Here is a 24645-nt window from a genome sequence, read left to right as displayed (position 1 = left end):
AATTCTGACAATAAAAGCTCACAGGAAAAGAATTATAAAATAAGTCTTTTTCTGTTTATAGGTTTATCCAAATTTCCTTCCTAATTTTATTTATTACTGGTGACATGTTATGACTGAAAATATCTCGTGTGATCCAGAGTGAGTCACAGAGATGGGTGGGCCACTCTGCAACGTGCTATGGTCTTTCTGTACACGGCAATGTCAGAACTAATTATTTCAGTCCCACGTTGGTGTGAGAAACATGGCAAGGAGAAGACAGACTGAAGAGTCTGATCGGTACTTTCCAATTCTTGCTTCCGTGGTCATTTAGTATACGTAAGACAAAACTCGTTACAAATCCTAATCTTCAATGAGAAAAGTGGGGGGGAGTACTGGCAGCAGAGTGTGAATATATGAGCGTACACAAGGGTGGGGAACGCGATTCTTCCCTCCCAGCCGACAAGCAAGCCAATTAGATCCACCGAATTGTTGTTGATTTATGTTTTCAAGGACCCAAGGAAGTCAGCTTTCTAGAAGCAATACAATTTTTGCTTTTAATATGCAGTGTTCTTCAGTGAAAATGACAGGGAAGGTGAGGTAACTTTAGAACGTTGGAGGCAAGAGGTCTTTATCCAGAAAGATGAAGAAAGCCAGGTAGGTGTGTAAGAACAATGTAAAAAATGTATGCCTGCATTCTTATCAGTGAACTAAGATAATGCTGTAAAGTATGATATTCTCAGACATTTTTGGATTGCTTCTTCATGACCAAAAGGCCTGCAGACCAGAAAGATATTGGCTCTCATGCACATGGCTAACCAAATACCCAACACTTGCCCCCAATTCCAACAAAAAGCATATAATACTCACCAAAAAAATAAACATCTATCTGTAAGATGGGGGTGGAAGAAAGGGTAAAGGGGAAGAAACAGGAAAGGGCTGGAATTTGTTTTACTGGTTATCATATTGTAGGAAAATAAAAGTGATTCTGAAGTCACTGCCTTGGCAAGGGTAGAAAATGCAGACCAGAATGTCTGCTGTGATCTTCAGATGGCTTTCTGGTTCCCATTTCACTCTGCGAGTCTCAACATTGAGGCAAAATTGCATCAAGTTTAAGAGCTCAGGTTTGGATTCAGACTTTACTTTGGTTCCTAGTTTCAGTACTTACTCTGTGACCTTGAACTGACTACTTCAACTCTATATGACTGAGTTTCAGGATCATTTGAAGATGCAATGCAATGGTTGATGTCAAATGCTTAGCCCAGATTTTGGCACACAAAGCATTCCATGGATGGGAGCCACAGTGTGAACCTTCCTTTGGATCACAGTTTCTCAGCCTCAGCAATACTGACGTTTTGCACTGGACAATACTTTGTTGTGGGGGCTGTCCTGTGCACTGCAGGATTTTTGCAGCATGTCTGGTCTTTACTCACTTAGATGCCAGTAGCAGCCCTCCCCTCCCCGAGTCATGACAAACAAAAATGTCTCCAGATATTGCCAAATGTCTAGTGGGGGCATGGGGGAACCAAACCATCCCTGATAGTGAACCACTGCTTTGGATGAATCCAAGATCTAGAAGATAAGAACAACTGCATACTTCTCCTTGGCATTTACATATTTAAGCCCCAGCTTCAGAAAATTCATACTCTTCCTTTGAAAGCCTAGTGATAAATCACATAACTATAGTGATCTCAGTTCCCTCGTTTTGAGATGGTATTATATCTGGGTTCACTCTCATTCTGACCTGAAATGTCTATTCCTAACGCTTTCATTTCACCAAGACTTTAAATATGGTTTCTCCCTATGAGGAAACTTACATAAGGAATACATGTTCAACTCGAAAAATTAGGAAATGCAGATAAGCAAAGAAAGAAAGAAGAGAAAAGAAAAGAAAAGAAATATCATTTATAATTCTGGCAGTTACAACTAACTATGGTTAACATTATAACGGATGGGTTTTCAGATATACACAAATACACATGTACGTATACTCACACAACACACACACATATCATGCAAGTATTTCTTGCATGCTTGTCATTTTTCCCACTCATTAATTCTAGCAATCTCCAGACCTAGTGCTAGACACTATATATTTTTTTCTCATGTACCACTTCCCTCAAGAACTGGTTCAACAACTCATGTTTTCAACCACCATCTGGACATGGATTAACCAGAAACCTACCACTTTAGTGCTTTATTTCTCCACTGAAAGACATTTTTAATTGACTGTCTGACAATTAAGGCGAGCAGTGTTATGACTATCCCCTTTGGTTGACTCTCCCTTTACCAATAACAATGGCTATATTCAGTTTTTTTTTTCTTTTGTTTTCTTTAAAGTAGGCTCCACCCCCAGCATGGAGCCCAATGTGGGGCTTGAACTCACGGCCCCAAGATCGAGACCTGAGCTGAGATCAAGAGTCAGATGCTTAACTAACTGAGCCACCCAGGCATCCTGGTTATGTCCAGTTTTTTAAGTTAGGTTTGGAAGTACAATTTGACTCCCCTTTTCCTTACATGCCCCACATCATGCCCGTGGTCACTTCTATCCTTCTCTGACTTTTTCTTTGGCTCTACTTCCCCGGTCACATCAGTCAGGTCCTAATTATTTTGTTCCAGGTGTGTTGTTTCCTAGTCTCTCTCCTGCCAATCACTTTGATCAAGCGTACTCTCCTCTTTTCAGAAACCTACATGACTACCCATCACTTCTTGTATCATAGGTTAGATCTTAATAACGAGCTCCGAGGGGCCTCCTCACTGCCTTCAGTTCTCTTCCCAAGGCCCTGTCCCTTGCTACTCCTCAGTGTGCACTTACTCCTTACCAGCTCCTCACGGCCCGCAATTCCGTCACTCCCCTTTCAGAACAATGGTTCGTGAAAAGCACAGTAAATCAAAGCACAGGGCTGATGTCTTTTAAAAAAGAAGAAAAACTAGAACATTAATAAATTATCCTTCTGCTTGTGCTTCCGTTACCAGTGGTAGCTAATTATTTATTACATTAATAAGGTGTCTCTTTTTTAGATTATTAAGAAATGCTTTATTTATATATTTTGATTTCAAAAACACAGTTGAATTTTCACCGCACTGGATGAAATGTGTTCATGATCCTAGGAAGTCAAGCTCACAGAATGGTTTTCTTGTAGCAGGATTTCTCGTCAAGGTGCATGCATTTACTTAATTCAAAAGGCAGCCAGTTTTCTCAATTAAAAAGTGTACAAAAGGCTAACCCTTGAATTTGATCATTATAACTTGGACAACGTATCCCTCTATCAACTATAAAGAGGAATCTACCTGCTGTCATTATTTGAAAGTAATTTTATTTTATTATTATTATTTTTAAAGATTTTATTTATTTATTTAACAGAGAGAGAGACAGCCAGCGAGAGAGGGAACACAGGCAGGGGGAGTGGGAGAGGAAGAAGCAGGCTCCCAGAGGAGGAGCCTGATGTGGGGCTCGATCCCAGGACTGTGGGATTACACCCTGAGCTGAAGGCAGACGCCCAATGACTGAGCCACCCAGGTGCCCCTTAAAAGTAATTTTAAAGCCAGCTTTTACTAGAGGATAAACTTCTTAAGGACAGGGACCATGCCTTTTACGTCCTTTTGTGATGCTCAGAGTAATGGGAATACAGCTTGTGCGCAAGTGGTCCTCAATAAACGTTGCTAGGTGATTCGCATTTGAAGGGGAAACGGAAAGAAAAGCCTGGAGGACTGAAAGGATTTGCGTGCATGCATCTTGCTGTGAATAATACAAATGTGGAGAGAGGTGACTAAGTGGGCAGCACGGACACTGAGGGCTTGGGCCTCTGAAACCTCCAATAATCAGAAGTTGTAACATGACTCATAGCAGCACCCGGTTGTACGGTGGAGAGCCAAAGAACTGGAGGAGGTGCTGGGAAAACTCTGGGGGCTGCAGAAGGAAATCGTAGCACAAAGCATGCAATGCTTTCAGGGGGAAATACTGAGCCGGAGAGACAGCATGGAGAACAAGGGAAGAAACAATAAGATAGAAATAGGAAGTGTCTTCAAGGGAGAAAGGTAAGGGAGAGAATTCTTAAAGCAGAGGTGAAAACTCATGGAACTAACAAGGTTGGGTTTAGTGTGGACAAGAGCCCAGCTCAGATGCTAGTTCCTCTAAAATTTTATTTCCTACTTTAAAAGCAGAGGTTTCTTCACATGTGACCATAGAATTCTACATTAATTCTCTGCCAGGAGGCGTAGTTTTGATATCTGGTCTGCGGCTGCAAAGTAAGAAGAAGCAAATTTCTGGTGCGTCTGGAGTTGATGATTTCTTTCCCTCCGCCCCCCCAGCCCTCTCTCTGAATCGGGCACACCACCCTGATCCACATATCCCCACGTGGATCTGCTCAGCTCTGCCACTAGATTCTTTCCATTCTAAGCTTCTCTGTGCCAAGACCATGTATGCACTCTACGTAGTGTCAAAAGCCTTGCCTGGTACTGAGAGTTCACAGATGGGTCCAGAAATTCTTGACACTGCCTTTGGAGGGTAGAACTAATTCCCTTCCCCTGGAGTGTGAGTGGACTAAATGATTTGCTTCAAATGAACAGAATAATGAAGATGTCAACGTGTGTGGCTTCAATGCCACGTCATACAAGGCATTGTGGCTTCCTCCTTGAGCTCGCTTGAATCACTCACTCTGGGGAGGCCAGCTGCCATGCTGTGAACACACTTGAGGGGCCCTGTGGAGAGATCCACGTGGTGGGGGAACTGAGGCCTCCAGTCAGCAGCCCTGGGAGGGAGACCCCTGGGCAGCAGGCCCTCCAGCCCCAGTCCAGCCTTCAGATGACTGCAGTCCTAGCTGACAACCTGACGGCAGCCTCATGAGAGACCCTGAGCCAGAAGCACCCAGCTAAGCTGTCCCTGGATTTCCTCAGATCTACGTGGAAAGTAAATGTCATTCTAAGCTGCTAAGTTTGTAATTCGTTACATAGCAATAGATAACTATACAGTAAAATTTCCAATAGAACTCTTATTTATTTTGGAGTTTTTTTTTTAAGTTTTATTTAAATTCCACTTGGTTAACATACAGTCTAATATTAGTTTCAGGTGTAGAATTTAGTGCTTCAACGCATCCATGCAATAGCCGGTGCTCATCACAATACGATCCTTTCAACAGATGCAGAAAAAGCATTTGACATTGTACAACAGCCATTCATGATAAAAACCCTCAACAAAGTAGGGTTAGAGGGAACATACTTCAACACAATAAAGGCCATATATGAAAAACCCACAGCTAATATCATCCTCGATGAGGAAATACTGAGAGCTTTTCCTCTACAGTCAGGACCAACTCAGGGATGTCCACTCTCACCACTGTTATTTAACTTAGTATTGGAAGGCCTAGCCTCAGCAATCAGACAACAAAAGGAAATAAAGGCATCCAAATCGGCAAGGAAGACGTCAAACTTTCACTATTTGCAGATAACATGATACTCTATGTAGAAGACCCGAGGGGCACCTGGGTGGCTCAGTGGGTTAAACATCTGACTTTGGCTCAGGTCATGATCTCAGTGTCCCAGATCGAGACCCATGTTGGGTTCTGCACCTAGCTAGGAGTCTGCTTGAGGATTCTCTCTCCTTCTCCCTCTGCCCCCTCCCTGCTTGCGCCCTCTGTCTCTCAAATAAATCTTTTTAAAAAATGTAAAACTAAAAAAGAAAGAAAGAAAGAAAGAAAGAAAGAAAGAAAGAAAGAAAGAAAGAAAGGAAGGAAGGAAGGAAACCTGAGAGACTCCACCAAAAATTTGCTAGAACTGACATACGAAATCAGTGATGTTGAAGGATACAAAATCAACATACGGAAATCTGTTGCATTTCTATACACCAATGATGAAGCAGCAGAAAGAGAACTCAAGGAATCGATCCCACTTACAATTGCACCAAAACCCGTAAGATATCTAGGAATAAACTTAACCAAAGAGGTAAAAGATCTGTACTCTGAAAATTATAAAACACTGATGAAAGAAATTAAATGACACAAAGAAATGGAAAAACGTTCCATGCTAATCGATTGGAAGAACAAATATTGGAGTTAAGTTTTAAAAGTTTACCAAAATGCCCGTTTTAATCTAAATACCCCCAAGAAAGAAAAAAAGTTTAAAGTAATAATAGTTTTCATTATTTTGCAAATACTTGTTTACCTGCTCTTAATACATGAAAAGTTTAGATGTTATAAGTGTTCAGATAAATTAAATCCTGCCTTCTTTTAGTTTCTGATTTTGACAAAGACAAATGATTTTTTCTCACATAATGAGGTTCCAAAAACATTGTACACTGACAGGCCTTGAAGAGTCTAGGAGACCTGGAAGGTAAAGGGTGGGGAAGTGGCTACATTTTTTTTATTGAGATGTTTTTCTTCTTTAATCTCATTTAACACACACACACAAAAAGGTGGCATTTTCATATTGTGTATTAAAATATGACAAATAAGTAATTTTTATTTTAAACAGAGGTAAATGCAGGAGAAACAATCTTGTCATAGCCAGGATAAAAGAAAACTCTTTTCATGAGCATTGAATACTTGCAACAGTTGGCTTGGATAAGAGAACATTAGAACACTCTTACTACTTTGTTTGCAGCTCCTGTCTATATAATTTTCACATATACGATACTGTGCTTCTCCCAGAATCTTTCTATCCTTGTTTTTCCTAGACGTTTTAGACACATAATAAATGTCTGGGGAGGGGCGTCTGGGTGGCTCAGTCGGTTGAGCATCGAGACTCTTGGTTTTGGCTCAGGTCATGATCTCAGGGTCATGAGATCCAGCCTTCGGTGGGTCTGCACTCAGTGGGGAGTCTGATATTCTCTCCCTCTGCCCCCCCCCCGCTTGTACTCTCACGCGTGCTCTAAGATAAATAAATAAATCCGGAGGAAAAAAGTCTGTTGAATGTTATGAATGGATGAATGAATAAAGCTGATGCAGAGGAAAACTGAAGCAGAGTTATATTCTCCTCGAGATTAAAAAGGTATGAAGAGCATATGATACAACTAGTGCTTTAAATTAAAAACACACACACCCATAGGACCTACTATGGGTGGGTCTGAGACTATTCTAAATGCTTTACATAACCTAAGACACAGAATGGTCATAATCATCCTGTTATTATCATCCCCATTTTCTAGATGAGACACCTCAAGCTGACAGAGGGTGGTAACTCGCCCAGGGTTCTGCAGGTAAGGAAGTGGTCAAGTCAGGATCTGGATATTCGAGCTTCGGAATCACCTCTTGCCCCCTCCTTACCGAGGCAGTTCCCTACTAGCTAGGGAACCTTCCTTGCACCACTGCTGAGCTTCAGTTTGGCACTGAAACTAGCTCGTACCCAGAACCAGACGGTTCCTAAGTCCAGAGAAGGCGGGAGTGCTGGGGGAGAGTCCTGCAAAGCGAAGAACTGGGCCTGCTTTGTGCTGTTTTGGGGAATCGTGTTTATTCACGAGTTGCTCTCACTAGACCATCAATTTAACACTCTGCCAACTGTCCAATTATTCGTGTTCACGTGGAGCTAAGTGGGTTCTTCTCCAGCTGCACACCTTTTTTTTCTCTCTACATAATTAACGAAGCTCATCAAAACCCTAGAAAACAAGCCCAGAGCACCAGCCACTCTCATTGACATGTTAATAGGGGGTCAGGTGCTCCTGACCCCGGCCCAGGATGTTTATATGGCGAGGCTCCAGTGCTGTTCACAAACGTTCTATGCTAATGATAGGATATGGATGCGTAGAGGCTGCGTTCCTCCTCCTGATCAGCCGCCACATTACACACCAACGGTGGTGAAAGTATCTGAAGGCAGTAGGCCACACAGATCTGGTGAATTCTAATGACGAGGGCACAACACCTGCTGTGTGCAGGTTGTCCAGAGGACAGGGTCCAGCGCCACTGAGAAGAGGCCTCCCTGGCCAGAACAATGGGAAGCACTAATCTACTCTGTGCAGTTTAGGATTACGGAACTTTTCAAAGATGATGTAAAGAGGCAGAGGCTTCGAAACAGCAAAACAATTTCCATTTGGCTTCGCCTCTGGTCCTGACTGCCCTTCTGAACACAGCAGATTTTATTGTTGCTCTGGGGCTGGCCTGTCCACCACAGTGCCACCAGCCACGTGTGGCTATTGAGCCCTTGAAGCATGACTGCTCCAAGTGGAGCTGTGCTGTCACTCTAAAAGACACATCAGACTCCAAAGGCTTGGTTGGAAAAAAAAGACTGTAAACTGTCTCATTAATAATTTTTATATTGATTTCATGTTGACATAATAACATGTTAATATATTGGGTTAAACAAAAATATTTTTTTAAGATTTTATTTTTATTTATTTGACAGAGAGAGACAGCCAGTGAGAGAGGGAACACAAGCCAGGGGGAGTGGGAGAGGAAGAAGCAGGCTCATAGCGGAGGAGCCTGATGTGGGGCTTGATCCCATAACGCCGGGATCACGCCCTGAGCCGAAGGCAGACGCTTAACGCCTGCGCCACCCAGGCGCCCCTAAACAAAAATATTTTAAAATTAATTTCACCTGTTTCTTTTTGCCTTGGGTAATGTGGCCAATGGAAATTTTTAAATTCCATGGCTTGGATTTGTGGTTTGCATTCGGTTTCTGCTGGTCCGTGCACTCTAGATTTGGAACACCTCCACCTGTTACCGCCCTGAGAGGGGTGCAAAGGCTGAATGATTTTCCAGGTCTTTTCTCTGGGCTCTTCTGCTACACTCACGAAAGTCTTACTAATAGGTGATTTTGAAACCAGCACTCTCTGTCATGAAGGCTGTTCTACTGCAGGCATGAACTGCCTTCCAGAACCTTCAGTCAGCCTTCAGCCTGACAGCGTAACACTCCAGGCCCTGACTAGCCACGCTCGAGCACAGCATAGCACTGTGTGGTACAGGTAACTCACATTCTTACTGCACTGGCCCGAGAAGTTGACCCTCCGTTCTGCATCTAGCAGCAATTCGGGAATGAGCAGGTGTACCCAGAGCCCCTCTCTACGGGTGTGCAGTGAGTGGATAACAGGGCGATGTGCAGAGGAAGGTGCACGGAGGTGGCCATGACACGTGGGGTGCCTGTGGGGCTGTGGCTGCAGTCCATCTGCTCAGAGGGGGTGCCTTTTTCCTAATTCTCACCAAGACACCAGTAAAACTAGTGATGGCCTGAGATGGACCACTTTCTACATCATTTTCCTTGCACCACTGCTGAGCTTCAGTTTGGCACTGAAAGTAGTTCTTGGCTTAATAAGCCCATTAATGTCCCTTGTATGAACTGGCTAGAGCCCAGGGCAGAAAAGTAGCCCAAATAAGCTTTCAAACATCTCAGATACAAAAGCAATTAGAGATGCAAGGATGTTTCTAAACCTCTTCTAGGAAATCACAATATTAATAAATGGGAGTTATCAGTTTAGATACTATTTGGGGTCAATATTTACTGTTTAGTAAATAAAAATGTATAGGTAACCTGCATAATCTCATGAATCATATTAACTAATCATGACAGTGTATTGGGAATCTAAATAATGTGAAAGGTATTTTGATTCTTTATGCATTGGGTCAGATGCAAGCTATTTGGTATCATAAAAAAGATTAATTCCATAGAAACTTGCTCAGGAACCAAGATATAATACAATATCCCTGTATAGGAAAATAGCATTTTTTTTCCCAAAGAGTTTTATAACCTCTAGAAAAGCTGAGAGTTGCTATAAATAGTTAATGAGGGATGACATAATAGGTTTTAAAACTTGGAACCCTGCTCCTTGCATATACTTGCATAGCGACTCTCTTTTGAGGGGGCTCTCCTTAAGAGATAAGATGGGACCAAGTAAATCCTTAATATAGAAATATTACACCAAATATATCTGTTACACTGATCTGTTACTACTCTAAATAAAGGAAACAAACATTTTCATAATAATACGAATTTACCAAAACATAAAAGCTTGCAAAGACAAAAAGGCCAGCTCTAAAAGCACAGGAGTAGCTATTTGAGGCTCAATTTAACACAAACTTTTAAAAAATTGCTATAAGCTTGCTTCACACCTTTTGCTGAGTGTGGAGCGAGTACCTTGGTGAATGGGAAATACAAATCAGAAGAATAAGGTAAATAATAAGTGTTGGAATTGCTTCTAAATACAAATAAGATTTGATATTTAGATTTATAAATGACCTGCTCATCATCTTTCAGAAACTATTACACCACCCCAATATTTAATCTTAGGATCATAAATATTTGATTCACGGGGCACCTGGGTGGCTTAGTCGGTTAAGTATCTGCCTTTAGCTCACATCATGATCTCAGGGTCCTGGGATAGAGCCCCGAGTCCGAGTCCGGCTCCCTGCTCGGCAGGGAGTCTGCTTCTCCCTCTCCCTCTGCCTGCCCCCCTACTCCCTGCTCCTGTGTGTCTGTGTTCCATCTCTCTCTCTCAAATAAATAAATAAAATCTTATAAATAAATAAATAAATAAAATATTTGATTCATTTCCCTTTCATCTTGTCACATAGTCAATTACCAAGTTCTGTTATTTCTTTCCTTTAACTGCTGCTGTGCCTGTTTTCCCTTAAATTGTAAAGGACACATCCAGATAGAGATTCTTACTATCTCAAAATTGAAATGGTAGAAAGTCCCCTAACTGTTCTCCCGTGCGTTTCACCAAACTATTCCCCAACACGAACCTTTCTCTCCAGCCTGATTATTGTCGGCATTGTGCCCACTTAAGGAACAACCCTTTGCTTGAAGCAGAATGCCTTTCCACCCACTCACCATCCGACCTAACTCCTGGTCATTCTTGGTCTACTCAAAGCTTATTTCCCCATGGAAGCTGCTCTTTTCTGCTCCAGGCTGTACTGACCCCTGCCTTCTCTCTGCCCATAATCCCTAATGCAGAATTTAGTGGCACTTAACCACTTGCTGCCTGGTATTGACTTAACCTTTGTGTCTCCTTATCTCCTTGGCCAGAATGCACATTGTGGGACACTGTAGATGATATTAGTCTAGTATCTCTTTTTAGTCCACAACATCTGGAATTTTAGAAGTGAATACACACAGGGAGAGCGTGCTTGGTCAGGTTTCACAATTTTCTACACTTGTGACAGACCCTTAGGCTAATAGACTCCTGCCAGGGTAAAAACAAAGCTGGACCTACTCTCTTATGTGTGAATGCACTGGATATCCATTGGGAGGCATTGGGCAGGGGCCTCATCTGCAGTGAATGACCTTGAAAGGAAGGGAATGTCAAACTCAGGAAGCAAAATGAAATTAGGCCTCCAACGCTTCCCCAAAGCTCAGGAGCACCTGGGAAAGGTGCCTGAATCCTATCCTTGATATAACAGTGTCAGAATACGGAACAGCAGAGCTGTGGCTCTACTAATATGTCCGTGATCTGTCTTGCCCTAAGGAGGATGTCCCCAAAGAGGCCCTAAGTAAGCTTAAGTGTGCTTCCTTTCATGTGTGAGCTTCCATTCCATGGCAGAATCTCTCTTCCTATAGGTCCTGAGGACACAAGGCCATGCCTTCCATTGGTCCTGAAGCAGAGGCAGGGACAGCCAACTGTCTCTTGGAGAGAGAAGGGAAACTCTACCCTTCACCCTGGTGGAATCGGATGTGGGGGTGGAAATGAGGATGGACTGCATTGTGCTCTTAAGAAAATCAACAGGAGTAATTCTCTGATTAACAAATACAGCTAGAACCCACAAGATTTGATCTCTTAAAAATTTTTGCTCTATCCTAAGAAAAATCCATTAAGTGCAGAGTAACCTAATGTTTCCCTTTTGCTTGAAATGATTCAAGTTTTAGACCCTACAAAATCTATAGTTGACAGACAGTAACTGCCAAATTTCAGCATATACAAATATCGAGCACGAAATAAACACAGGTTGCTTTAATTGCAGATTCAGAGTTATCTTACGTACAATTTCTCCATTAGAAAATGGTAGTGGTGGTGGGTTTATTAAAACGCACACTCCCAGACCCCATCCCAGACCTACTGACTCCGAGTATTTGGCAGCAGAATCCGATTATCTGCATCCTGAACCATTTCCCCAGGTGATTCTTAGGCCACAAAAGCTTTAGAACTACTGATTGCTGGGGTGTAAGCTCTCTAATTAAACAAGAATATTCTTGTTCCATGAAACCTTTAAACAGTATTCTCACAGGGTGCTAATTAAAACCTCTTTCTTGCATAAAACTATTATAAAATAAATTCCTAAAACGTTTTCTTTTCTGTTGTTTACTCTTAGCCTCATATTTCTAAGACTCTGACAGAATATCAATCAGGGTTTTCAAAATATGCCAGTGTGTGTGTGGAAATGACTTATTATACCCATCAATATGAACATTTCATTTATTACCTGGATTTTTGTAGCACTTCTGCCCCCTGGTTTCCCCTCAGCTGGGAAGCCCTGGATTCAGTCAGTGATGAGAGTTCTGTCAATATTTTACCTTGCATCTGAGTTGCCGGATACTATTGGCTTTGTCAGGGCCATGGAACCTAAATTGTTTTTATAGTCCTTGAAGTAAGTCAGTATTTTCAAGATTCTAAAAACTATTCAATGGTTATAATCATAAGATCTTATTTTAAAGAAGCACAATGATCATGTTGACACTGCTGTCCTCTTGAACACATGTATTTGACGTATGTACATTTTATAGGAAGGGAGCACTTCAGGTTTTATGAAACCAGCTCTACTAAAGCCCACAATGTTAGAAGCAATCATGTGAAATTTGCTGTAAAACATAAATTTTAATATTAGACAATATTCGATATTCAGATAGAAAAATGTTGAAAGTCAGCTCTGGTAGGCTGAACACCCACATTTATCTTGCCTTCCTCCAATGCCCCATTACAATGAAAATAAAGGGATAAAAACGATTAAGCATTCAAGAACAAAGAGGATGGGAGATAGCAATAGCAATTGAGGGGTATCAACAAAATTTTGGAAGATGAAAATCAGATGGCTGAGTGGTAAACAATTAGCGGCTTAGAGAAAGCTAAATCTAAGCCTGCAGTAGGGGAAGCCAAAAATAAAGCAAGATGATTCAAGCCAAAGAATGCTATAAATTCACAGAAATTAGAAAGACCTCTAAATACCAGGGTGGGAGGTGGGGTGTGCACAAAAGGAAAATTGGTTAAAGTCCTGTATAATTAAGAGGTGGACCAGATCTACTCCCCCAGACTGGAAGAAGGAAGGTGTACTACTTGACAGAGAGATTAAGCCACAAGCCTTTGGAATCCTCGATCCCAGTCGTAGCTGAGGGTGAATTGAGGAGCCATACAAAAACAGGGAGATTAAACGAAAGTCTACATAGCATTTAGTGAGACACTCCTCACCATCGCTACCATCTACCAACTCCCTTCCTCTGCTCAGCTCCAAAACGCCAGCCTCCAGCCTTATAACTTTCAGTAGTGAGACTGAAGGAGTCTTTTTTGACTGGCCACAGGGGTAAAAGCTACAGACACTGACCCAGTAAAATGGCTGGGTTCTAGCCCAATCCCTCTATAGCAAAGCCCCACATACGACAAGCCCTATGTAAGCCTACAGAGCAACTAATTAGGTATATTATATCTCATTCTTAAAATAATTAGACATTTGAGAAAAGCTTCTAACACGAAAGAAAGAAAAATCAAACAAGCATATGGGTAAAGGGTGCTTGGGAGAAGCAGAGACAAAGCAGAAAGCATGAGAAAACTTAATTTAATGAATTTAATTTAAATGATAATATCCTTAGATCAAAAAGGGTAATCATAGAACAAGAAAGAACTTATGGACATTTGAAATGTGATAAATAAAATGAAATATTTAATTTTAGAGTTGGAGAATAAAGTTAAGGGAATCTTACAGAACATAGAACAAAAGAACAAAGACATGGAACATTAAAAAGATATGAAAATTAGAGAATAATCAAGGAGGTCCAATACATGATGAATAAAAGTAACAGAAAGTTAAAAATAGAGAAAAAGGAAGGGAGAAATAATCAAAGAAATAATACAAGAACATATCCTAAGGATATTTTTCCAGATTTTTAAAGAGAAAGTTCATAGTACCAGACACAGTGAATGAAAAATGGCTACATTAAGGCATATTGTTATGAAATTTCAGGAATACAGAGAAGATTTGAAAAGCTCTCAGAGTGGAAAAAAAATACAGTCACACACATGGAAGGGGGATCCAAATTTCACTAGATTTTTCAACAGTATGAAAGCCACAGCCTCTTGAAGAAATGTCTTTGAAATTCTGACTGAATGTTTCTTAACTATAATTCTACATCCGGCAAACTGTCAATAAAATGTGAGGATAAAGTTATTTTCAAAAATAGGTTTCATTAAAACAATCTCTTGAGCACCCCTTCTTAAGAGCTCTGAGGATGTGCTCTAGCAGTTTGAGGGACTAAGCCAAGAAAGAGGTGGAGGGATCAAGAAAACAAGTAATGCGACATGGAGAGGGGTGAAACATTCCTAGAATAATGCTGAGGGGCAGGTGTAGTATTTCAGTTAAGTAGTAGACCAAGAAAACTGTAGATAGAAGACTGGGGCAAGAGGGTATAAACCTTCAGGAGAGACACTGAAGGGAAGGAAGGAAGGAAGGAAGGAAGGAAGGAAGGAAGGAAGGAAGGAAGGGAGGAAGGGAGGGAGGGAGGGAGGAAGGAAGGAAGGAAGGAAGGAAAGGGAGGGAGGGAGGGAGGAAGGAAGGAGAAGGAAGGAAGGAAAGAAAAAGAAAGAAAGAAAGAAAGAGAAAGAGAAAGAAAGAAAGAGAAAAGGGAGAGAAAAAATAGGAAAGGGAATATAAGAAAAACAGATTATTTGATGTTTGATCATATCTCAAGTGTTACAGACTCAGGCAAGTTTGAGGATGGATTGAAGGTAGGTGTAAGGATAGCAACAATAAAAAAAAGAGGCTATTATTAATTCCAGGGAAAACAAAAAGTTGTATAAGAAAGGAAATATAATCATAGTATACTAAATAATGAAATTGTGACGTGCTATGCAAAGATCACTCATGTAAATATAGAATACTTTAAAATTATAATCTGTGATATATCTAGTTATATTGAGAGTTTAGAGTAGAGAAAAAGAGACTCCGTGTGTAGGGGTTATATTTGTGAGGTGGTAGTATAAGCAGATTAAATCCTCCTCTTCTATAGAATCAAATCTTTGAAAAATTGAGAACCAGCAACTGATGGAGATAAACAGGAGAAAACAACTTACGCATGGAGGGGATGAAGCAGTGGATTGCTGTTTCTCCTCAGAAGCCTTGCAGTACTATTTAACTTTCAAAACTATGTCATGCATTATTTGAATAAAATAAACAGTGTATTTTTAAGGAAACTAAACAAAGGGGCTCCAGGTTTTTAAAGTTAAGGAAAATGTATCTTCAAAGAGATTTCCAAGATGGCTGTAAATACTACAGCTCTGTTCTTTTTGTGGAGATTTTATGGCTAGAAAGCTCATAATAATATACCTCACATGGTACCCAACATATTTTGGTAAAATAAAATTGAAAGGGGAAAACATTCTATAAAATATGAGCATACATGTTCTCATTGCGATATACACAGCCACACATAGCAAACACACAAGTAAAGAATACAGTAGCACAGTAGTCTATGACTTATCTAGTCCTATGATAGTAACTACTAAAAATTAATTTAGGAAATTATTTGCTTTCCACTATTCCGTGTAGGAATTATTTTTGGGCTTTGGGTATCCCTGTAACCTTCTTTGACCAGCAGGCAGTCATTTGCTTTCGGTTTACTTCTTTCCTAGTTGCTCCATTGTTTTTTTGTTTATCAGACACAGAGACTGGGTTAGCTGTCCCAGCAATCTCATTGTCGTTCTATTGGTTCAAGATAACCACCCCCTATCAAAGGATTCTTTTTAGACCTGTCTTTCCGGTTCTTCTATTTGATCTCAAAAACAGCTCTATGTTATTTTTGCTAATGCTCTCTCCACTGGAGCTGATAATCAAGTAAACATATTTTTGGCTTGAACTTTGATAATTGCCGTATTTAATGATTTATTAAACATCGTTATGTTGAAGGCACAGTGTTAAGTACTATGAAAAAAAAGAAAAAATAGAGAGACAGACACACACAGAGACAGAGACAAAGGGAGGGAGAGAAAGAGAAAAACAGAGAGAGACAGAGAGATCCTGTCTTTAAGAAATGAGATTAGGAAAAGATAATAGACATAACTAAAGTAAGAAAGACATAACCAGAAACACAAATTTTAAAAATTTAAAGAGCAATCCAGAAGGCCCAGTATATGATGAAGTTCCAGAGAGTAAAAAAAAAAAAAGGAAAGAAAAGAAAAAAGATCAAAGAAATAACACAAGAACATAACCCTGAGAAGATTCTAAAGCTTGTAACGGTGGAAATTTTATCGATAGTTTCACTGTCACTGTGTTAGCTGAAGTTTGATGGGACTTGAGAGAAGAAGTAAAAAGAGGATGTGGAGACAGAAAGGAAAAGAGAGGGAGTGTGGGGAGTGGGTTTTAGAACTATCTCTAGAAGCAGGGAGGAATTTACAAATAATACATGTAATGAATAGACAATAACGGTATCACCTCAATCCAACTGCCAAGTGGATAAATAAGGATTTTTTAAAAAGAATTAGTGAAGCATAACTTTTTTTAAAACGGGATTTTCTTTGCTTAAAAAGTATTTTTCCTGATGGTAGAATTAATGTACGTATGTGATAGAAAATTAAGAAAATTTAATAAAGTATAAAAGGAAAACAATAATCACAATTTTACCAACCCAAAATACCACTTCTAATATTTTAGTTACTCAGTATTTTTCTACACATATCAAAAAACACAACCTGGATTGTAACATACAAGCTATTGTATGATCTGATTATTTTGCTCATCTTATGAGCATTTCCAGGTGATTAATCACTCATTAATATCATGATTTTCATGTACATTATTTATTTTCCCAAAGTATTTATTTTGGTCCCCATTTTTCATTATCATAAGCTTGTTTCATTACCATGAGCATAATTTTTGTACATAAATCTTTGTTTAATTTTCTAATTATAAGGAATAACATGTAAATTCTGAGCAATGGCATTACTCGACAAAACATATTGGAAATTTTGAAATAAGCTTTTTTTGTTTCTAGTGTTTGATTCCCTCTTTAAAAAATATCCAGGTAAGTGAGAAATGGCATCTTCTGAGAGAAATGGCATTGTCTGCAAATACCCCAATCAAGTAAACATCTGTATAAGATAATTACCTTGAAATAAATGTTTCAGTATCATTGGCTTTGGTATTCAAGTTGTTCATTAAAACTAAGTGTTGATCATGGTCCTTGTGGCCAACAAAGAGTAAAGTGAATTTTCACTAGCAACAGCAGAAAACAAATTTGAACTACACCTATGTATAATTATATTTTATATCTTGCCTGTAATTTAGGGTCATATTTGTGCAATGTACTCGCATATAGTGTAATTAACTATTCTGAGAGCTATGTAAATAGTGCTTCACAATCAGGTGAAAGCATGAAATAAATGGTATGTTTGCAGAAAGATATTCGCATGTTTATATACGTATTTTGAAGCTTGTTTTAAACAGTGGTGAGTTAATATTTCATTACAAAGTGTGCTTTTGCGTGATGGTTCTTTTTGAGGTTAAGAAGTGATTACTCTAATGAGGCCTCAAAAAGGCAGATTCTGTCCACTCTGAAAGTACCTCGTGAGATGGAAGGAAAAGAGGAGGAGCCCACAGATTTAATCCAGAAAACCATCACTTTTGTTTCTACACTTGACTGAGTCCTTTCAAAACATGACCTCCACAGCTCAAGGCTTCGGTTACTCATAGTTAGGCAAGCATAAGGACCTGAAATGAGTACCTTTAAAATTCATGTACCAGCAAAGACAAGAACTTCATCCCAAGTTAGCAAATTTCAAAAGACATTTAGTGAGGGTGGGGAGTGAGGATGGGTTCACATTGCACCCACATGTCTGCAGAGCCTGTGAGTTGGAATTAATCATCTTTGGTCTGGCTCGGAGGAACTACGTTACTGTTGCTCACATAAAAACAGCAAATGCAGAAGCACAATTTGTATTAACAACAGACCATTCTGACAGCTTGTGATCTTATAAACCTCTGACGTGTCTGGGCTACAACAAACATCCTTGTGTGTTGCCTGTATTTCTGCTTCCTTCGGAACTTAATATTGAAGTGTATAAAATGTTGCATTTTCCAATGGTGCTTTTTTTTTTTAATGAAACCAAGAAAAAACATAAAAGCTCACATTTCAATGTCGTTTTTCTACCAGCTACTGATTACAGCTGGTGTAAACCACGCTATATTTTTATTTCTCCAGACAGAATTTCTTTGGAGCTGGCCGGCGTGTGCAGACAAGAAACCACTGTGAGGTTTTGGGCTTGGAAGGCTGCGCAGGACAAGAATCAAGCCATAGAGCTCAGGCCTGTCTCTGCAGGCCAGCACCACCTGCTCCGAGGCCTCCATCAAGCTGAGCTTTGGGAGGGTGGGTCCACGTGGGGTGGGGCCGCCATGCGGGGAGACGCAAACAGCCCCTAGTGATGCAAGATCTGCCTGTACCACTTCCCAGCGCTTCTAATGCAGCCACTTGGGGACACACATCCAAGTACTAGCTAGAACCTGTGTGCACGTGAGAGCCCTGAAAGCAAAGAATTGTCTGCAAAATCCCCAACTGTGATGCAAATGTCAGAATCCTGAGAGGACTGAGGCACCACAGAGCAATTGGGAGTGAAAGATGGGCTCCAGTGAGCCCACCCGCGTTGGAGAAAAGGCAGTAGAACCGCACATTTCCCCAGTCCTTCCCCTAACACCCCAGGTAAGGTGTTAAAGGAGCTCTGGCTGCATGCTGGTCAGGATGAGGGGAGTGAATGCTTGTCAATGAGGATTCACTCTCCAACTGGTTGCCACTCATTTTTACCCTAGGTCACTGAGAGCCCTACACCCCTAAACCAGGATGTCATGAAGAAATGCAGTGGGAAAGAGGAGAAGTTATTTTGATCCAGCGCTAAGGCAGATTCACCATCAACTCTTCCCGAAGGAGAGCTGCAGGCACGGGGAAGGTTTTAGGGCACTCCCGAGTCATGATGTTGAAACAGCTTCTAACTGCTAGTTTAGCAGCCGATGCTTAAACACTGAGTGGTCCTACAGAAAACTATCCTGTACTTCCTTCTGAAACGACAGAAAACTCTCCCACATTGAGCCATCAAGAACCCACGTTTCCCTTATTCACAGCTTAGTAAGATAGTCAGAGATCGTTCAGGGCCTTAAGAAACTGCTGCAGACATCCCCACGCCCTCTGGTCTCGCTACCACCCCGAGTCTCAGACTCTATGACCTGGGAGAGAAGCCCCAGAAAGAGCATCATGTTTGCCCCGTGACCTCCACGGCCTGCCTCTCTCGGAGTGAGAACTTGTCCTATTTTCTGGTTCCTTATCTGCTGGCAGGACTAAAAGAAGTTTAATTCCTAGGCTTTCAAACACCAGAAAGCCTATTGTCCCACCCCTTACCATCTCTTAGAAGAATGAGAGAAACCAAACCAAACCAAACACAAGCCTGGCAGCGCCACGAGGCTGTACAGGCAGGATTCCGCACGCAGGTCCCGAAAGCCGGAGCGCGGAGGGCAGCCCCCGTCGCGGGTCTGAAAGGCGCCAGCGGAGGTGCTCGAGGGGCGCCGGCTTTCCCACTCACCTGACCGTGGGACGGGAGCGCGGCGTACGCCAGCGGCTGCGTCATCACTCCCTTCTGCTTCATGAGAAGCATGCGCTTCTGCTCCTCGCTCAGGTGCGCCCTGGGCGCCTGGAGCTGCGGCGGTGGCGGCGGCTGCTGGGGTGGAGGCGGCGGTGGGGGCGGCTGCTGCTGCTGCTGGATGTAGGGCAGCAGGGCGTTTTTGTTGGGGTTGGCCATCGGGGGGGTCATCCTCTGACTCAAGTCTGCGTTAAAATGGGTCAGAGGCTTAGTGTTGCCGTAGGTGAGGATGTTGTGCTGTTTGTTTAAGGAGTTGGTACCCAAGTTATTTGGCTGCTGATTGATCATGTTCATGTGGTTCTGAGGGAGGTAGTTATTCATTGTCGTCTTCTGCAGGTTGTTGGCCATGGGAGGCACTATGGGGTTTTGGTTGTTAAAGGCTTGGGGGTACATCAGTGGGCTATTTGGTTTTTCCGCAGCGAAAGCTGCTCCGTAGGGGCTGGACGGGGGCCCTAAGGGAGACCAGCTGGAAGTCTGGTTGGCGTGCTGCTGCTGCTTCTGTTGCATGAGCTTGGCCCTTTGTTGCTGCTGCGCAGCCATCTGCTTGAGCTGCTCCGCTGGGGACATGTCGGAGCTGGCCACGGCCACTGGGCCCGACGCGGAGCCCGCCACGGTCACGGCCGCTGGATTAAGGAGATAACCGTTTCCAGGCCGAGGTGGGGCTTGGCCTGGAGTGTGGGCTTGGTTCGGAGTCTGAGGGGACTGGACAGCACAGTTTGCTGGTGAGCTTGCGGGGTTTGCAGCTGCGGGAGTGCTGGCGACCGTAGGTAAACTTGTGGCCGTGGACACGGTAGAAAAGGGAGGGCCAGAAGACGAGGGCCTCGCCTGCGGGGATCCCATGGAGACGTGTGCAAAAGGAGAGTGAGAGGGGTCGCTCTTCACACTCGCACTCTCCTGGGAGAGAGGGGTCTCCGTGGCCGGCTGTGAGAATTCGGGCTCCTTCTTCTCTTCGAAGTCTTCGTTGAACAGGTCCTGTATGTCATCTTCAGGAACTGTGTTGGCCAACTCATCGATTAATTCTTGCCACTCCTGATCATTCAGGTTAATGTCTGAGAACAGCTTGTTCTGATTTGAAAGAGATGTTTCTGATGTGTCTATGCAAGTAGGGTCATCTAGAGGCTCTTGTTTGAGGTCCTTGCTCTGCAGGATGGTGAAGCTGTCCTCCAGGTCAGTGCAACCGTTGACAGGAAGTTTGATCTCTGGAAGCCTACCATTCTTACTTAGGTCTTCTAGAAGCCCAGGAGTGTGAGTTCCACTATTCTGCAAGGGCAACGAAGGCTTCAGGTCAAGTTGGTGAAGAGGAGAAGCTGAAGGCAGTGGCATGTTGATGGTGTCCATTCCTGTAGGAATGTCCTTTCGTATTCTCTTGCTTGTTGGAGAAAAACTCCCATCGCAAGCACCATTCTGTTGGTCTCCATTAAGTGGTGATCGAGCTCCTTCCAACTTCCTTTTCACAGTCTCTTGGAGCTGGGAAAGAAACAGGAAAGAGGGTGAGTAAATCTCCAAGTCATCATTCCCTCTTTGAGCAAGGTGATTTGCAACTGCTGTGAAGTAACTTTTAAATGCTTTATCACACACGGGAAAGAAGTTCTAGGTCTCATTTCAAGCGTGGCCTGGCTTCAAATTCTATGGGGAAAGGTTTTATCCAAAAGGAGAGCTCATAAGCTAAGAGAGAGAAAACAAAATAAAGATTGGAGGGTGGGGAACAAAAGAAAAAGAGAGAGTTAAAGGCAGTACGTCTCTTACAGCAGAGAATCATCCATTATTATTTTCCAAAGCAACGCAAAATGTGAGACTTGGCCCCAAATGTGTTATACTTGAGAAAGATGTTAATACCTATCTTAACTTTTTCTCACATCTTAACCGAAGACATCACGGAATTAAATCAACAATATTTTAAAACGCACTAAAAATCCTCCAAGAATATGGAATTTAACATTTACTGAATAGCACAGAAATGAAGATTAATGGTTAACATAACCCACAACTTCCTATCAGTTCTTATTTACTAGACCGCCCAGCACCTTGTGATGGAGCAGCTTGCTCTGCTCTAAAAACATGCTTCCATTGCTTTCCACGCTATCACATTTTCCTGGATTTCCTTCTTTCTCTCCATCTGCTCTTTCTCGGTGTCATACGCATTCTTCATTCTTTCTCCTAAATGTTGGGATTCCTCATCGTTTGCTCGTAAGCTTTTGTTCCTGCCTACTCTACATGCTTGCCTACCTGATCACATCCATTACAACAGCTTCAACCGTCTTCTCCAGGCTGATGACCCTGTTAACAATGTACCCAGTCCAGTCTTCTCTGCGGAGTTACACCAACTCCAGTGTCCTCTTCCTGGATGTTTCATAGGCATCTAAAACTCAACATGTCTCATCACTGAGCTGGTAATCAAACACGATCATCACCCATGCTCCCCATCTCAGTATTTACCCAGTCCTCTACTCAATTATCTACTCACTTACCCAAACTGGAAACCTGAGCATTCCTCTCAAAATGTCTCATATCACCAACCACCAAGTCCTATCGATTCCACATCTAAAATACCCCTCTAATATGCCCACTCACCTCCAACCTCACTGCTACAATCCTAAGCCAGGATACCATTGTCTCTTGCTAAATTGTTGCAGTAGTCTTCTAACTGGTCTCTTTGCCTTCCCTCCGTTCATCCATCCATTACTCTTTCATCTGTTCTTTTATCCATTGCTTTGCTCTCCAACAATCTATTCTCGATACTGCCACCTCTTTCAAGGAATACGTTGCCTTTCCTGTTTATAACTCTGCAATAGTTTCCATTGCCTTTAGATTGAAATCCAATCTGAACCTACCTCACCTGGTTTCTGGTCATCATTCCAGCTCATCTTCTTGTTTCTCTGTTTAGCATCACCTCCCTCTCCCCTGCCAAAGGTTTTCTATCAATTCCCTTGAAAGTCTTTCAGTTTCTTAGATGTGCCAAGCTTCCTTCTACCTCCAGGGTGTTGTACATGTTGTTTTCTTTTCTTGGAACAACTTCTCTCCATCCCCTTCCCTACCCCTCCCCAAGGTTAACAGTTACCCATCCTCCAGATTGTATTGTAGATTTCACTTCCTCTAGGAAATCTTCTTATATACCTTCCCCACCCTAACGACTAGTTAGTCAGTGCTCAGGTTCGTAGTAGTAGTTAATAAGTAACGGCAAATTGAATGATTAATTCTATTGTCTAATTCACAGAAGCTGAAAGAGGTGAATTTTAATCAGAGCAGGAGGCAGCCCCATTGACCATAGGAATTCCTGACTTTTTTTTTTCTCTTTTTTGTGCCATGGGTTTGGCTTATTTATAGGAAAGATCATGTTTGCATAGATTGCTAGCAATTTAGTGCACAATCAAATAGAGGGCCCCGGTGGGCATGACTGTGATGGATGAAGCCATGTGATGCTCCTTCAGCCCAGGCCAGCACCATCCATCTGTAGCCCCAGCCTTTTGGGCAGATCCCTAAGGCCCCTACGAGAGAGTGTTTTGCTCAAAAAGCTTCAGGTCAAAGCAGACCCAGACCTCCCTGGTAGGGACCTTGTGCATCAGGAGTGTATGGGTTGTGGGGCTTTTGCTTTCCTGTCTGTGGGAATTTTTGCCACTGGAACTTCAGTCCAATGGGAACTCTTACCCTGGAGAATGTGGAAAGTGTTGTGTCCACTGAACTGGACTTATCTGAGAAGTCCAGTTAAGAAAACTCTCAGTAACTCTGTGGATTTATTAACTATAACCTAATTCACCCATCTGCTCCCTTCATTTCTGCCAGAAAGGGCCCGTGCACGGGGCTCCGGTCAAAGAGCTCGGCACAGACTAGGTACTGAGGAAATGCCTACTGAATGTCCAGAGGAAGACTAAGTCAGGTTAGAAGAGGGGGGGAGGGTTCAGTAACTTTACAGAGTGGAAGGCAGAAGGCAGGATGACACGGGGAGCAGGGAGGAGGCAGCGCGGTCCTCTACTTGGGCTCTCTCCTATTCCTGGCAAAGGTGCAGTGTGTCACGGAAGCAAGGGAAGAGAGGAACAGAACTCCCTCTGAGCCCGCTCTTCAGCGCTCACACGTGGAGCTGCAAGGCTCTAGAGGAACCCTATGTATAATAAAACCAATATGCAGGTGATGCGGGGGATTCCAAGCAGTGCCACTTTATTGCTATTCTCTCATAAGTAGAGGATTCCATTTCAAAAGTAAACAGAAAAAGTCCTTGAGTAAAAATCCAGTCTAACCCTTGTTCCTAAATCTTATATTTTTAATCACAACATGAAACACTGTCTGCAGTCACTTGGTAGAAACCCCAGAATTGCTGAAAACAAGGGCCTCACTGGGACACACTGGAATTTGACTTCAAAGAAGATACTGGCTCAATCCATCCTATGAGGTAGAAACTGCTAGAACATCATATGACTTATTGAACAGACCAGGAAACCGTGGTTCTGAACACAGGTATGGCAGGTGCCTGAATGTAGCTCCAACACACAGCAGCAAGTTCAAATATCACAGCTTCGGGGCCTAAAGAAGAGAAGACGTGGGGCCTTTGGCACCACCTGAAACTATGTTTTTAAAAAAAAAAAAGTCATAAAAATGAACCTGACTTTATTTTAGAAAGTTCAGGTCCATGATTCTGTTCTAGGTCATGAAATAGATGGGGCAGGATGGGGAAATAAAGACAAATGGTCTGTTTGTTCCTCTGTAAAACAGTGGTGGCTGAGACCATGCTGAAGGACAGGTCTGGCTGGGAACCCCAAGTTTCACCCCTTCTCAGCTGAGGGGGCCTACCTGGGTGAGGCAGTACTGGGCAGTAATACAGAAAAGGAGCCCTGGCTCTGTTAGAATGCCTGGGGTCAAACCTCAGACTACCACCTCCCTCTCCCCCCCCACCACCTTAATGTTAATGCGTATCAATATCGTCTGGTACTTAATACATG

The 24645-nt window shown here is 42.3% G+C and overlaps 1 protein-coding gene across 4 annotated transcripts in view; it reads right to left on the bottom strand.

Moving 5' to 3' along the window:
- MAML3 (mastermind like transcriptional coactivator 3) overlaps nucleotides 1-24645 on the bottom strand; it is a 415955-nt gene that overhangs the window by 148480 nt on the left and 242830 nt on the right. For all 4 annotated transcript variants that reach the window (XM_034661587.1, XM_034661588.1, XM_034661590.1 and 1 more), the window contains exon 2: nucleotides 19658-21181. In XM_034661587.1, the coding sequence (XP_034517478.1) occupies nucleotides 19658-21181 (1524 nt within the window). The remainder of the gene's footprint in view (nucleotides 1-19657; nucleotides 21182-24645) is intronic.

The sequence above is a fragment of the Ailuropoda melanoleuca genome, chromosome 5, assembly GCF_002007445.2.
Source record: "Ailuropoda melanoleuca isolate Jingjing chromosome 5, ASM200744v2, whole genome shotgun sequence".
Lineage (NCBI taxonomy): Eukaryota > Metazoa > Chordata > Mammalia > Carnivora > Ursidae > Ailuropoda > Ailuropoda melanoleuca.
This window is presented reverse-complemented; position numbering and strand designations above follow the sequence as displayed.